At 34.6% G+C, this 17,322-nt stretch overlaps 2 protein-coding genes and 1 long non-coding RNA gene across 3 annotated transcripts; 1 reads left to right on the top strand and 2 right to left on the bottom strand.

Moving 5' to 3' along the window:
• Nucleotides 1–513: 513 nt before the first annotated feature.
• On the top strand, nt 514–2,276 carry LOC18594862 (rust resistance kinase Lr10-like). The gene is made up of 2 exons (XM_018124107.2): nt 514–671; nt 846–2,276. The coding sequence occupies exons 1-2, from the start codon at nt 602–604 to the stop codon at nt 2,126–2,128; spliced, it is 1,353 nt and encodes a 450-aa protein (XP_017979596.2). The 5' UTR covers nt 514–601; the 3' UTR covers nt 2,129–2,276.
• Nucleotides 2,277–6,782: 4,506 nt separating this feature from the next.
• LOC148761823 (uncharacterized) lies at nt 6,783–12,393 on the bottom strand. The gene is made up of 4 exons (XR_016027575.1): nt 12,103–12,393; nt 9,288–9,383; nt 8,560–8,644; nt 6,783–7,197 (listed from the first exon to the last, which is right to left on the bottom strand). It is a non-coding gene; the product is annotated as an uncharacterized LOC148761823 (long non-coding RNA).
• A 2,592-nt stretch (nt 12,394–14,985) lies between these two features.
• On the bottom strand, nt 14,986–16,936 carry LOC18594860 (hypothetical protein At1g04090-like). The gene is made up of 2 exons (XM_018124097.2): nt 16,734–16,936; nt 14,986–16,657 (listed from the first exon to the last, which is right to left on the bottom strand). Exons 1-2 carry the CDS (start codon nt 16,930–16,932, stop codon nt 15,102–15,104), a joined length of 1,755 nt encoding a protein of 584 aa, XP_017979586.2. The 5' UTR covers nt 16,933–16,936; the 3' UTR covers nt 14,986–15,101.
• Nucleotides 16,937–17,322: the final 386 nt, after the last annotated feature.

The raw sequence follows: 17,322 nt of genomic DNA, 5'->3' as shown, positions 1-17,322 counted from the left end.
ATTTTTTATTATTTTTTGAGTTGAAACATAAAAAATTATATTTATAAGTTTCAATCTTTAAATTTAAAAAAAAAACTAAAAAATTGAATTCCCTTTTAATTCTAATAGGATAAATGTTTTTTATTTTTTTATTACTAGATTAATATAAAAAATATATATTTTATTTAAAAATCTATATTATTAAGGAATATGTTGAAAGTTTAAAATAAAAAATAATCATCTTTTCAATTTACGCCCTATAATCTTCAATTCTGCTCAAAATATAATATTTTTAAATATTTTTCTTTATTTTATATGTATAAATTTTATTGATAATTAATTATAAAATTTTTATCATATTTTATGATACGATAGGATATTCTATACAAAAAAATAAAATTTGGATACACAATACCTATCTCGATTTAACAATTATAATTTTGACATTAAATAATAAAATTACATAATTTTAAAAATAAACACTTGAACGGTATGTTTTGACTTATCAAAAAATCGTCGCAATCGCAAGTTTATAACTTCCTTTGGTCTGAAAGCAAACTTTCTACTCCACCGACTCAAGCCCTCGTCTTATCTCTGAAGACTACTCCAAGCCATTTTGTTAATGGACAATACGCAAGCTTCGAAGTTTATAACGTCAAAGCCTGTAATAATTATGTTTTCAGTGGCGGGAGGTGAGAAATTTTGGTCTAATATCCAAAATTTATTGCGCAACATATATATGTCCCAATTTATTTTTCGAGAATTTTAAGCCTTCTTTCATCAAAAGAAAATAAAATTTTAAGCATTCTGTTCTTATTTATTGTTGAATTCTACTAGAAATGATGTCCTCTTAACAAAAATTTCAGGTTTATTTGGTTTTGGGCTGATTACTAGAATCATATCTCGTATACTGAAGAATCAGAAAAAGAAAGAGAAAATAGAGAATCAGGACAAGGAAACAGAGACGGCTATGGAGTTGGCAAGAACGTTGAGGAACTTGCTGGCTTATGACCGCACACAACCAGGGCCCCATGTTGTGGCAGCGATGGATGAGGAAACAGGATTAGAGAAACAAACAGTAGAAAGGTTCATAGAGCACATGCTCCAAGAAAAACCAGCCAGGCTTTCATCTCAAGTACTTGAAATTTTCACATCAAATTACTCTACCAAATTAGGTGAAGGTGCGTATGGAGCAGTTTACAAAGGACATTTTCCTAATGGAGGGCAGGTTGCTGTTAAAGTACTTAACAACCAGGGCATAGACAAGAGAATTGAAGAGCAATTCATGGCTGAAGTTAACACCATAGGAAGAACTTATCATCGGAATCTAGTGAGGCTTTATGGCTTCTGCTTTGAGGCAAAAACCAAAGCACTAGTCTATGAATACATGGAAAATGGATCGCTTGACAAGCTGTTGTTTGAAAAGAAACATAATATTGAGTGGGACAAGTTGTACGAGATTGCAATTGGGGCAGCTAGAGGACTTGAGTATTTGCATCATTTCAGCCATGGGAGAATAATCCATTATGATATTAAACCTGCAAATGTTTTGCTTGATTCTAACTTTTGTCCAAAGATTGCAGATTTTGGGCTTGCAAAGTTGTACAATCGGGACAGCACAAATGTAACCAGGTCTAGAGTTGGAGGAACTCCTGGTTATGCTGCGCCGGAGGTTTGGATGCCATTTCCTGTGAGCTACAAGTGCGATGTATATAGTTTTGGGGTGATGCTGTTTGAGATTGTTGGAAGGAGGAGGAACTTTGATGTGAATTTAGGTGAGAGTCAAGAGTGGTTTCCCAAACAAGTATGGGAAAAATTTGACAAGGAAGAGTTGGAGGAGGTTTTTGCCAATTGTGAAATTGAAGAAAAGGACAGGGAAAAAGCCAAGACAATGGTAACAGTGGCTCTGTGGTGCGTCCAATACTTGCCAGAGGCTAGACCTTCCATGAGGGACGTCGTGAAGATTTTAGAGGGTGGAGCTGAAGCTGCAACTCCTCCAAATCCATTTCTGCATTTGATTTCATCACCTAATGTACCTTCATGCATGATTAGCAACTCAATTTCAGCAACAGGTTATGATGAGGATGACAGAAATGATACAACAATCGTGAGACAACATGAGATTCAGTATGCAACTTCTTATCATTGAGTAATTTTCGTCGTTATTAAATTATATAAAGTCGATTACTACTCTATCGTCTTCAATTCATGTATTATTCTCACGCTTTAAGATATTATGAAAACATTGTTAGGACGTATTGAAAGGACACCTAATGCTTATTATTTATTCTAAAACAGATTGGTTTTATTATTTATTCTATGTTTTATTATGCCCCTCTCATTAGCTGCTGACTATCTTCCATTAAGCAACAGTACAGTGACCATCATTTGCCATGTAAGATGTTCATGTGTCATTTTGCTGAAATCAATGCCACATGACAATAATGTGCCAATAAAACTTGTCACATAAAAATTGCATTTACTCTTTTTTTACCTTGCAATATGTCAAAAAACAATTGGATAAGGAATTTAAAAAAAATAAACAAAAAGCATCAAGCTAAATCATCCTATTTGGTTTTTACTGACAATTAATGATTCAAGAAGACAAAAAGGCAAATCCTAACTTTCATTGTTGCCGTTGAAAACAAAATTTTAATATATTTACTTTTTTTCAAATGTTACTCTTAGTTATTGAACATTTGTTTTTTTGGTGGGAATCCCTATTAAACTTTCAGAATTTGTTGAATGAAGAAAACATTTGTTAAAAGTAATGCTATAAAAAAGAAGACAAAATTAATAAAAGCAACATATTTCCCAAATTATAAGGAAATTTCTAAAGGTCTTGAGCTATCAAGTTGGAATTGGACCACTAGTGTCCTTACCGGAAAGAGTATGGAAAAATCCGGAAACTGTTGACAAATCCTTGGGTGCATTCAAAATGGAACAATTCTGGACCTGTCTTCATTCATTAATAATGTTGAGAAAAGTCCAAGATAGGAGAGAAACGTGGCGCAACAACTCAGGCTTGTAACGTTAGGGACTTGGATAATGACTTCAGGAATTGACAATTTATACGAAATCAATCAACTTCTTGCTACTTTATTTAACGTTTTACATTACACACATGGAGCTGATTTTTTTTCTCATAGATAAATGAATATATCTTTCTTTAACTTAACACTGAGTGTATGAATTAACAAGGTTAAAATTTGATGGTTCAATTAGAAGAGCATGTTAGATTTCGGCCATACTTAGAGAAAAGAACAAAATTTAAAAAATTAACAATTAAAATTGAATAGCACATCGCAAATAAACATAGAAAACAAAAACTTTTATAGGATCACTTGTTTTGGCATTTGATCATATCAACATTCATACATAAAAGCAAATAATCAAAATCATACCTTTAATAGTGATTTCCACAAATCACAAATCATGACCCCTTTTCTTGATTACACTCCAAAGCCTGGTTGTACCAAACCAAAGTTATCCATGTGTTCAACCTTTAACGATGATCCACACAAGTGACAAATGAAAGCCTTCTTCAAGGTAGGGATTTTGTGTATGCCATGAAGCGATGCTAATGGACAACATTTCATAAATCTCATCTTTCAAAGAATCTGATTTGGTAGTAAAGATCACAAAGAAAAATGATTCTTGGAACCCTCATAAAAAAAACATTTCTTAGGCTTAGGGAGCACTTTCGATTTCTGTCAAGTGTTTCTCATCTCCAATTCTTCTCATACGGTGCAACATTCACATTTAAGTATTTATAGTTAGGTTAAATTACTGATCCAACTTTTGGTTAATTACAATTTAATCTCTGTACTTAATTAAACCATTTAATTAAGTCTATATTGGAAAGTCCAAAATTTTTGATTAAGTACAAATCCCATTTTAATTTCACATTGTCACTTTATTGTGTGTGACCCATTAGGCCCCCAACATTTTGGCAATAAATATGAGTTAATCCAATTACTTATATTTGTATATCATGAGTGGCATTTGGCAATACATCATAACCACCCAAATGTTAGGAGAATTAATATGATTTGACTAGCCTTTTAGTGTACCATATCTCATTGTGATTCGACCTATTCATCAAATATCCAAAATATGTCATGAAGCATGGCTTGGAGTTTACTTATGACATCACATATTAGTTGTAAAGCTTCATATTGACCTATTAAGATCTATCAGGATCGCCTCGACCAAGGACATTGTCAATATAAGTTAGGAGCAAGTGAGATATATCCCCTTCAAATCACTTGGGGTGATAAACCTTTTTTGGACTACTCATCCACCTTCGCATGCTTCATATCATATCCAAAAGCACCCTATTTAAGCATTTAGTTGCTTTTAGAGGGTGAAATCAAAGCATGACAAGTCATATATAAGATGACTCGATATTACAAGTCAAAGGATTACTTACACTACTGACACATGAGAGCATTTGCATAAACACTCGAGTGAAATACCAAATGGAACTCTCATTGCAGGTCATGTTTAGTGAACTTGTTCCCTTAACAAGCACCCACATACTATCCCCAAGTATTTTGCATACTTCAACTTATGAGATCAGTTGCTTACTTCCAAGGTAAAGAGGTTAAGCATGTACCAGTCTTTGAGCATCATCAATGTCTTATTATTGACAATACAATGACTAGGAACTTATTTAGGAGTAAGGCTTTGATGCATAAGAATCTCATAATTATAAGCCTTTTACAATTTCTTTGCAAGGCCCATAATGTTCCACGGACTTTATCTTCATTAACGTTTCATAACTCTTTATTAGTTGACTAATGGATAAAGAAATACCTCATACATTATATAAATAACCATAATGTATATTACATGAAATATGACTAATTTAAATTACTTTTTTACAAGAATAAATTCGATTGGCTTGCAGGGCTTACAATAACAATCTATCACTAGCACTAAAGCTAATTGCCCATGTATCTAACATGAACACCCTCTAAATGTCGATTGTGTTTTTGCTGGGACAAAGCCTTAGTGAGAGGATCAACTAAGTTTTCCTCTATGGGTACTTTTTCTATATTAAAATCACTTCTCCCAATGATCTCTCTAATCAAGTGATAACGCCGCAATGCATGTTTAGACCATTGATGAGACCTCGCTTTCTTTGCTTGCGCACTCACTCCATTGTTGTCACAATACAAAGTTACAAGATCAACAATGCTAGGAACCACACCAAGTTCAATTATGAACTTTTTGATCTAAACTTTTTCCTTCACTATCTCAAACGCGGAGATGTATTTAGCCTCAATTGTAGAATCTACAGTCATTGCTTCCTTGGAACTTTTCCAGCTGATAACACTACCATTTAAGGTAAATATAAACCCACTTTGTGATTTGTTGTCATCCTTATTAGATTAGAATGCAGCATCTCCATATCCTTTAACTTGGAGTTCAACTCATTCATGGACAAGAAAACATCCTTAGTTCTTCGTAAGTACTTAAGGATATTTTACAACAATCTGGTGATTCTCACTTGGATTTGATTGGTATTTACACGTGACACTCAGAGCATATTCTGCATCTGACCTAGTACATAACATGGCATACAGGATGATGGATCCTATAATCGATGCATACGATATCCTATCCACTTACATCCTCTTTTTCTGAGTCATCAGACTCTTGTCCTTTGAAAGTTGAATGCCATGTGACATAGGCAATTAAGTTTCCCTTTTCGGATTTAGTCATGCTAAACCATTTTAGCACATTGTCTATGTATGTGGATTGGGATAATCCTAGCAACCTCTTTGATCTATCTCTATAGATCTTTATTCCCATAATATAGGTCGCTTCTCTCAAATCCTTCATGGAGAAATGTTTGGGTAACCAGACTTTGACAGTTTGCAACATAGGTATCTCGTTTCCAATTAGACATGTGTCATCAACATAAAGCACTAGGAATGCAATTGCTTGTCCATTCACCTTTCTGTAAACACATGGATCATCAAGATTCTTAAAAACCACATTCTCTAATAATTTCATCAAATTTAATTTTCTAGCTCGTAGATACTTACTTTAGTCCTTAAATGGACTTTTAGAGTTTGCATGCTTTATGTTGACTCTTTTTCGATGCAAAACCTTTAGGTTGTGTCATGTACACTTCCTCTTGCAAATCCTATTAAAGAATGTTGTTTTTACATCTATCTGCCATATCTCATAGTCATGATATATAGCAATAGCAAGCGAAATTCGAATGGATTTAATCATGGCTATAGGTGAGAAGGTTTCATCATAATCGATTCCTTCAACTTGGTTAAAGGTTAAATTAGACTTTAATGAATGGGAATCATAAGCCTTCATGCAACTAAGTCATACAAGTTTATAAATATAGTTCAATAACTTCAAGAGTCAAGCTTGTAACTGTGTAAGAACAAATGTAGGAGAGTTAAATCATTTGAAAAGCTTGTCAAGGATCACTTAAATAATGTTCAAGCAAATTTGATCATTTTTTCATAATCAAAACAATAATAATTTTAAAGCTAACACTCAAACTTGATAAACAAAAAACAAAAACTATCTAATAGACATCGATGATAAGATAACTCGCTTCAACTAATGTTCATATGTATGTATGTATGTATGTATGTATGTATGTATGTATGTATGTATAATAATAACGTTTCATATACTCCATGCCTCAACATGAAGATCAGATGCACAACACATGCTTAACTCATCCAAAATATAGGTATACTCCTGCACCCCATATACCAACATAAGCAATCTCATGGTTAATGCATTAATGTTGAACTATCTCATAATAAATATACAAAAGGAATGTATAGATATCAAATAGAAGGACAACGAAATGGACTATCATAAAGGAAAAATCTATCAAATGCCATCAGGTGACCTACCAGAATAGAGGTTGGAGACTCTCTCCAAATATAAAGGATCCAATGTGCTACGGACCTAAAAACTCAACAAAAATAAAAAAAAAGTGAGTTTGATAAACTCAGTGAGCAAATATAAGGAAGGGGAATAAGCTATCCAAGGGAATATTTCATAATACAATGCATTTCAAAGTATGCATTTTCTTTTATGTAAGAAAATTCTTGTCACGACCCGGTACTCCCTTCGAACTCGTGACATCCGCCGCGATGTCTCAATAGATATTTATTACCCGGAATGTCAATTGAAACCTTGCAAGGTTCTCGCATCAATTTTTACTCTCCCCTGTGAGCAACAATTATTAAATACCATGTTTTAAAGAAATATAGACTAATTTCAAATAAAAAACAATCAAAAAGTAATTTCTACTACACAGGGGTATTTTGGTCATTTTACCTAAAATTTTCGAACCCTGGCAAAAATATGATATACAAGCAATAAACATCCATTTCATGTCTAAAAATAAGTTTCGTTGTCTAATTCATCAATTTAAAGTAAAATTATAGCTATTCAAATTAAATAAAAATATTAAATAAAATATTCTATTTTCTTATAAAACAATATTTATAGAACTCTGCGTAAATAATTTTTGTATCATAAAAGCAAAATAAATTCATACATACAGTGGTACACGCATCCAAATATACAAAATATTCTACAATGACATGTGGGCCCTCAAAATAACAAAATAAACAAGACTATAGACTTGCGATTTCTAAGGATGCGAATCAAAAAGTAATCCCTTGACATATCGACTATTTACAAGTTGCCCTGAGCTTGAAATGGGTGAAAATGAGGGGTGAGTTTTTATAAATCCAGTGAGTAAGCAAAATTCATCTATAACATCTAAAGCCGAGTAAATGGAGGCAATTAAATCATCCTATCATAATATGATTCATAATATTTAAAACTCATTTCAATTCATATAAAACAAATACATTTCATCGAAATAATCAACAAGGCTTATGATTCTCTTAAAAACGTGGCTCGTACCAAAACTTGTGCTTGGTGACACCTTGTGCAGGGCATCCAACCGAGTCCACCAAGGCTGTTAAAACGATATATACACATAAAACATGTTTTTACGTTTAAAAACGTAGCTGTTCCTTGGCGTTGGCTGAGTTTCATCCTCACGTGGTGGTTTAGCGTGAAGTGAACTCTAAACATACCTTAGGAGATACCCTCCGCGCCTCTCATACTAAGGTAAAATATAACGGGGTTTACCTTGCCCCTCTAATAGGCTGGTCCATAGAAACCCGCCCACTGCAGTAAGCTAAATACATAACCCACCAAATCAATAAAATTTCGGTAACATAACATGGCTAATGTAGTACTATCCAGCCTGTCAATGTAAGACAAAACAATTTATATAATTCACAAAACCACAATTCCAACCATTCATGCTACCACAATTTCATAAGCCATCAATTCAAATCATGTATATATATATAATACGAATGTATAGCCTCCACTTACTCTATTTCGAAAATCAGCATTTAGTTTCAAAATAATTTATAAATCTCATTCATTTAATCAACATTTAAAATGTAAAACATAATAATTTGCAAATTAAGTGCCTTATTCTTTAAAATCATAAAACAAATATAAATCACTTTAGATAATTAAGATGAATATCTGATTACTCACTATAATGGGAATTTGTAGTGGTAGGAGTACTCCTATTCTCGGTCCTCGGGCACAATATCTTTACCCTTATAAGAGGGCTCACCACCTATACATAATACACGACATGTAATTCATTGTATTTGTGCCAAATTGTTATAAAACTATTTCAGGCTCTATATGAATGTATGACATTGAATGAGAATTATCCGAATCATCACTTAAAGACGATGTTCTACGTGGGTTCAATTATGATCGGACTGAATTGGCATTCGACCTAACTTGCACTATGCCTTGTTTAATTAGCCAAAACATCCAATTTAACTCCAAATATCTTCATTACACTTCCAATATTTCAAATACACCAAAGTACCTCAATGAGCTTAATTGTGACTTAATTCACCGTAACCGAAATTCATTCCGATTTCGATATCCGATACCATAAATCATCAATTCCTAGCTAAATAACATGAATTACAACCAAATCCATTATCAACATGCCTTATAGAAAATTCGGCCAAATGAGAGTGGTTGAAGAACATGTGATTTTCTTGCTTGTTTTTCTTTCCAAACATCACAAAATGACTAAAAACACTAGGATATTACGAAATCTAGCAAAATTCATCACCAAAATTTCTCTCTCTAGGTTTGGCCAGCAAAGGTTCCCTCTTGAAAACTTGAATTTCAGCCATGGAGAATGAAAAAGAATGCATGGGAAAGGTAGATTACAAGCTAAAATTAAAAAATCTTACCTTTACTTGCTTGATTCCTTGAAATCCAATAATTTCTCTTGAAATTTTCCTTCCTAGGGTTTGTTCTTCTCTTTTTCTCTTTGTTCCCTTGCTTGGCTGACCATAAGAGTGAAATGGGAGAAACTTAAGTCGGTTTATAAAGGAAAATCATAAAAATATTAAAGCTTGACACATGTCACCACTTGATTGGTCCATGATTAAAAACTTAACCATTAAGTAATTTCTCACCACCACATGTAATCCCATAATTATCCAAAGTATAAAGTGATAATAGGTGAAATTCATGGGCTTGACAAGTGTCATGGTGGTGTAAAATTTCAATTACGTCCTCATGGACACGTGAAATGACCGTTTTGCCCTTATACTCGAAAAATGTCGAAATTGAAATTTTTCACTCCACAATTTCAAATTATGCTCCAAATAGTCAAACTTGGTAAAAAATCTCATCCAACATTCCAATTTTTCCCTTGGATGGCAAAATGACCATTTTGCCCCTACGTTATGAAAATTCCTGAATTAACTCCAAATCAATCCTCAAATTCCGAATCATCATATTAAGACATTTTAAGGTTCAATATCTCTCAAATGCATCTTAAAATCTCTATTTGGACTAATTCGAGGTTTTAATCAACTTAATTGTACCACTAGGTACAGTATCGACTTTTAATGATTTTTCGAGGCATCTGCATACTTGGATGCAGACATGCTATCAAGTACATGAATGACATGACAAGTATATAATAGAGCAGGGCTTGACAATACTCATAACCAAAATCAAACCTTTTTTAACTCAAAGATGCTTAATATTTAATGCATCAAACCATTTGATCGAATTATGAATAGGTTCCTTAATTCTTGGGGGTTGAAGCATCTAATTTAAAGTGTCCAAATATCTTTTCAAAAGATCTTCTTTTTCATAAATAAAGCATAAGGATCAATCCTTTATGGGTTAGGGGTTGATCTCAAGCACACAAAACCCATTCCTGAGTGTTCTGTCTTCTAGGGATCGACTTTTGCTTTCTCAAGGGTTGATCCCCACAATATAGAAACTCTTCACAAAGTGTTATGTTTTTCAGGGATTTACCCTTGCTCTGTAAGAGGTTAAGTACATAATGTAATTATTAGCTCCTTATTGCTTATGTTTTGATACCAAAAAGGGAAATCATTCATCCTTAAGCATTTGGCTCATTGATTGGTGCATGATCTCTCTGCTTAAAGAGCAGGGTTCGAATCTCTCTTTTCCCAATTATAAAAAAAAAAAACATATTCATTGAAAAATGCGAAAATATAACATATCAAAAACATGTTTCAATTCAGAATTGTAAACCATTTCTTAACATCAAAATCATATAAGCCTCGTAAGGTTTCAAAATCATTTCAGAAATATGAAGCCTATCTCAAAAAGTTCAAACAAAATGGACTAAGGGTTTGCAACCTAAAGGGTAGGCTATCCCTCATTATCTAAGGCCATACTTGCCTACTGTAGTAGCTACTAACAGTATGATGTTAGCAAAAGCACGTAGCTTGACACAAATCAGATCATGTGTTATCCTCCAACACATATGGCTAGCATCATTACTCTTGCCAGTTGGAGCTTAGATCAATGTGTACATGTCACGCCCCTTTTGTGGAAGAGGGTGGGATAGCCCGATGGTAAGGGTTTGAGGCTCGGGAGTGGGCGAGCCAGCTTAAAGATGGGCGAGCAACGAGGGCTGGAACCCTAATTTGATGCCAAGGGACTTGAGCCATCGGCACCCATGGGCAGATGAGCCCGCAGGCCAACTATCAGACTGGGTGAGCGGACCAGCAGACAGCAGTGTGCGAGGGCCAGTACGCAGACGGGGTGCGCAGGGGCACAAGAAAATGGCGCGCAGCAGAGCTGGCAGACTGGCACATAGCGGGTGTACACGAACGGCCCAGATAATCTGCCAGAAGCGCTGGAAACACTAGCCAGCCCAAGGCCTGCGGGGCAGCCGTTGCCTACCGTTGGCAACAGTGCCAAGGGGGCGTCAAAGGGGCCTAGCAGAGTTCAAAACAGCCCCTAGCCGTTGGGAACTACCTTGTAATGGCTCTCAGGGGTCCTATGCTATATAAACCCTTTAAGCCCCCTCATTTGGGACTAATGACTCTTGTATTGGAATTTCTATCAATAAAAGCTCTCTCTTTCTTCTTTCAACTCTCTTGTGCTTGCCAAAATCGATTCTAATTCAATAACTTGAGAAGGCTGCTAGCCTTTCTAACCTCCTTTAGCAAGGCAAAGGCTAGGCCGCACGGGTCAAGAGAAAACCCCTGTGACATACGCACTAGCTAGTGCCCCCTGCCGCTAGCTATAAGACCTTAACTCAAGACGCTCCATTAAAACATTTTAACAAAAAATTAGAAATTACAGGTGAACTCGTTCAATCCCTTCAAACTAAAATAGATTGGCATGTATCTTGTCAATGCCATTAATAGAGTTTTCTTTTCAAAGTACATAAACCTTTATTAAGGTTGCCAATAGATAAATAGATAGATTCAAACTCAAAATCATTTCAAATTTATACTTAAGCATGAGTACTGAAAACGGAGTTAGCCATCCTGTGGCTCATAAGTCATTCAGATTCAAACTCGTTTTGAAGAGTTGAAAGCAATAAAAGCGCTTGTTCCCCATACACAAAACTAATAACATAGTATGTACTTACATCAGAATACATTTAAAACCACAACTTAAAAATCATGTTTTCTATGAAACCATTCAATAAAACGGATATATGCAGAATTAAATCAAACATGCATATTTTTAACAAAATATATTCAAAACTATATATCTACTCACAGTGGAAAGAGGCACTTTTCCTCTAGCTTGCAATCCTTAGCTCAAGGAGAAAGAGAGTAAGTTTCAATCATAGTGAGAGAAAATTAATAACCAATCAAATCGAACTTAATAGCTCAAGGAAGCCAAATCTCATCTTAATTTTGAAGTTAGAGCTTCCACCTAGGCCAAATTGGAAGGAGGAATGAGTGAGGAAGAAGAAGATAGGCTTTGGACAATGTGAGAGAGGAAGAAAATTGAAATGGGTGGATAGGCCAAACTGCGCATGTAATCCTGGAGGATGGGGGTGGTCGATCCCTTTAGGACAAAATGCAAAAATAGCCTTCTTTTTTTATTTTCTTGCTCCTTATCCTCCAGTCATTCCCTTTCACTCATTTTAATAAGGTGAAGACTGAATCCTTGTATATTAAGCTCAGAATAAAGGTCCTTTCACTAGTTCACCAAGTAAATTTCTCATTTTACCCTTACATACTAAATCGTACAGGGTGCAAACTAGTTGCGACAATGTTACAGATTTAACATAAGAATGGTTGCAAAATCATTACTTGATGCAGGCTACACCGTTGCTCTAACATCTGAGTCTACATGTGGTCCTACCCCTTTTATTGTTGCAAGCTAGCCCGTTATACATACAGAAGTTTAAGCTCTGAAGCAAGATGTTACTCAGATTTAGGATAAAATGAAGCTCAACAACAACAACAACAACAACAACAACAATAACAACATACACGATATGAAGATTTCCATAAACCAATTGCTGCATCTCATGATGGGAAAAGTCTCTGGTACATCATTTGAGCAAGGTGGTCCATCTAATATCTAAGAAGCTATAACGAGATGAAAGCACAACTTAATTTTATGTTGACAATGTCTATAAACTTGATAAAATTTTAAACAATTATTATACTTTATTTTAGAATATTTTTGTATATTCTATTTCAATAAAAATTAAATTACAATATCTTTATCTTATATTTATTTTGACCAATCTCATTGCATCAAAATAACAATTATGAGACAAATTACCAACCAATGTCATTGTATGAAAAAATGCCTCTTTGTATTCTTGAACAATTATTGATGGAATTAGAGGCATTATTGACGGAATTATAAACATTACCAATAGAATTTGAAGCCATCACTGATGGAATTATCATGCAATACTGACGAAATCTGTCAGTACTGTTGACCGAACCTAAACCCATTTTCAATGGAATCAATTCCATATATCGACCAAATTTCACACCTTTATTGATGGATACCTTCCTTATTTATACATTGGTTCCATTGGTGTTACTTAAGTGATTCGTTGGAACTAAACTAATAGATTAATAGACAAAATTCTTTCTTCTTTTGACGATCTGAATAATTGACGAAACATGGATTTTGCTGATGAAATTTGCCACAGAGTAAAATAGTTATTTTGTAGAAATAAAAAAAAAGAACCGAAATAATTATTATGTAATTTGATATTTTTGCTCTATTGCAGCTTTTGTTCGATTGTATAAGGACTTTCCCTCTGTTGATCTTGATATTTAATATATCTACTCAACCTTTCAAAAAAAACAAAACTATTATGTTGTTTGGTTTATGACATGTTATTGGCATTATAATATTATTCCAATGTTTGGTTGCTAAAAATAGATTTAGAATAATAAAACAATAAATGATGAAAAGATAAAAATATAGTTTTTATAATTATGATTTTTAACTTAAAATATTAACCATTTTATATTTATTAAAACTATTAATAATATACAATTCAAATTTTAAAATGGTTATTTATTTTGAAGAATTAAATTTTCCCCAATTTATTTAAATATGAACAATTTATAATTAAAACTCTAGGCTTTTAGTTTCAAATAAATATTTAAAATTCATTTTTTTAATTTATTTTTTTATCTATTTTCATTTTTTCCTCTTTTCATCTTTTTTTTTCGTTTTTTTTCCCTCTTTCACTGCTCAAACCACATCCGACCATCAAAGATGTGATCGACATAATCGAGCACCAATCTGGCCCTTTCTACAGCCAAATCCAATTGGTGCTCCCCGTTGCCATAGTCACCCACCTCTATGGATTTTTAAGACAACTATGGATTTTTTCCAAATTTCATATTAATTATTATATAAATGTAAAATATTGCTCCATTCACACTATTTTATTTGTTCATCCTTTTTAGACAAACCAAAACTATGTTTTTTGCTTTCTTTCATAAACACCTATTATTCTTACAATTTATATTTAAAAACTAATTTCCTCGTTTTTTCCTATTCCTATTGAAAATCATGAAAATCAATTTTACAAAAATATAAAATACACCAAAATCATTTTTTTAAACTCCATAAAAATCAAATATAGACAATAAAAATGAAAGAAAGGGTACCATTGAAGATCACATACAAAAAAAAACTACACGATCATTGTGTACTTTTCCTCACCCAATATATATTCATTAAGGGCAAAGTTTTAGAGGCGCAAAACTTAATTACAAGCAAAAGTGTAATAAGATAACAAACACAACAACGTTTTTTTCATTACTAGAAACGTAATTCATAGTAACACTTAAATGATGGCAAGAATATACAAAAATATATCAAAAAAATCTGCAATGACGACAACAATGTTGTTATATATAAATGTATTCAATTGAAAAATGTAGAAGAAAATTAGTTCACAACTTTTCTAATTTTATTTTATTTTTATTTAAAGAAATAGAGATTTGCATTAAACTTTTTAAAAACAGAGGTACATGTTGAGTTAAATGTTTAATTACATGATGTAAAAATTTTGACTAAAAATCTAAAATAAAGAGCTAACAAACAATAACCGTACTAAGTCCAAGTTATTTGTTGATACTAATAACATAAAATTGGGCAAAACAAACATTAAAACCAATCTGCCATGAATTATATTAATTGATAAGGAAGAGCCTTTCATATATAGATCCACGTAGTCGAGTTGAATAAAGAAGCATGATTTTTTGCATATATTTCATAATAATTTAAACCTCGTCTCCAGTCCAGTTCCCTTTCATCTTCGGACCTGTAGGCCCTTCTTGCCCTAGCACTTCATTGGGTAGGCCTTTTATAAATTTCTCAAAAGCAGATTTAAGCTTCCCAGGCAATAATTTTTCCACCTTCTTGGTCTCATCCGCCAAGTCATAACTAATCTTGGGACCCCATTCTCTGAAATAGTTTAGCCAAGGTGGCTCAGTAAGAGTAGAACCCAAATACTCAGCTGCAACTAATGAAAATTGGAGGCCAGTATCCAAAAGCATCTTACTCTTGGCAGTGTCATTCCTAATTCCCATCCCTCCACTTCCTTGCAAAACTAGGCCAGGTTTTGAATACATGGCATGGCCATTTAAGGATGCATAGGTACAAGGCTTATTCCCACCTTGAAACTCAAGTTGTGATGCATTCAGCCATGAACCCCCACTATGTTCTGAGAAATACATACTGTGTAATTCTCCATTAAAGTTGCTGACCCTCAAAGTCACATGCTCCCAGTCTCCAACATGTTCACCAATCCTTCCTAATGAGATGTTGATGAATTCTACTTTAGCCCTTGCTGGTCCATTAAAGGGGTAAAACACCCATATCGCTATGTCCGTATAGGTTGCCCCCAACATAGGTTTTACATGCAAATAAACTTGAGAGTTTTGCAAATCTCCTTTCTTTACTCTCTCCTTGGTTGCTTCTTCCATGGGAAGATCCAACCAATAGATACCATCGTTTGAACCGCCTTGGGGAAGGTTTGAACCCGTTGGTTGTATTGAAACTGGTTTCGACTCTTCTCCCTTTGTGTACAGTAATGCCCCATTGACAAAAAACCAATTGACCGTTGATGGGAGGTAGACTTCATCGGGGTGATAATAAATCCAAGGAGAGTAAGCCTGAAATAATGTCTCAATTTGGCGTAGATTAGGCATGCAAGATAAATTAGATTTGACATTTTTCAAGCATGCTAGAGGCGCAGTGGAGCCAGCATTAGGATTTTGGGCTACGAATGTACCCACGGAAACACCCATGTATTGAGATCCTCTACTGATGGGCGTTGAACCGAAGACGTTGAATTCTTTTGTATCGATTCCCTTGTCCGGGCCCCATATCCATGTACCATTTTCGCTTCGATCAGTAAAATCAGATCGAACGCAACGTACTTTCTCCAGGGAAGGCTTGTCTTGAGTGTTCGTGACAACATGGCCCACAGCCTGGTAGCCGTCAGGGGCAATGGGCAACCAAATGTAACCATTCCCATCTTGCTTGATTTTCAAGGACTCACTACTCCAAACAAGGGTGTAATCGATTGGCTGTTTTAACAAAGCCCCACCTGTGTCATCTTTTGCTGCAAGAACCCACCCGAAAAGCAACCCATTGTTCGGTTGGGCATAGCAGCCCAGCATGTAGTATCCCTCTGGTATTGATGATGGTTCAAAAAATGTAGCCCCAAGATTGTCTGGCCCCCCTTCACGAGTGGCCCAAACTTTCGTAAAAGATGATACCTGGCATACATGCATTCCACCAAGATCAATAGCTCCACTTGCAAAGCCTTCACCTGTGTTGTAATTCATGAAGTCAATCAAACAGTCAAGAAAAATATGATTTTCTTGTCAGAGATCAAATGGAGGTACCTGCTGGCCATGTTGGTAATGGAGAGGGAAGCCTGAAGGCGGTTTTGATTGGCAAAGCCCTTTTTCTTTTGGAGACATCTCTTGGTGAAGGGACTGTGCAACAATTCCCCATTACGATCTTTTCAAGAATAGATTGAATAATGAGATATATGTAATAAAAGTGAGTGAAACTTCCAAGAAGAATAAAGCTGGCAAGCATATTCTGTTTTGTGCAAGATGGGAAAGGAATTTGAAACTATGCGGCTAAAAAGAGCACACGGGGGCAGGCCAACGGATGTGACGTGCAAGAAACCCCATTGGGTTTTAACATGCTTTTGGACATTGTTCAACCTCTCTTCTACACCGAGCTGCTTTTCTTTGGTTCTGATTGGTTTGCTTTTCTTGTAGCATCAAGCTAGCTGCTGATGTTACAAACAAAAACAGACTCTTAGGAGGCCGTCCACTAGCGCTGGTTTTTCAAAAGCCGGCTCCAAACACAAGACTTGAAGATATTTAAGTTTCTTGCTTCCCAAAGCAAAACGTTAGCGAAAGGGACATCCAAACTGCAACCAAGGACAAATGTTTTTAAGTTGGAGTAAGGGTAGGACAT

The sequence above is a fragment of the Theobroma cacao genome, chromosome 7 (assembly GCF_053813885.1).
Source record: "Theobroma cacao isolate CCN51 chromosome 7, ASM5381388v1, whole genome shotgun sequence".
Lineage (NCBI taxonomy): Eukaryota > Viridiplantae > Streptophyta > Magnoliopsida > Malvales > Malvaceae > Theobroma > Theobroma cacao.
This window is presented reverse-complemented; position numbering and strand designations above follow the sequence as displayed.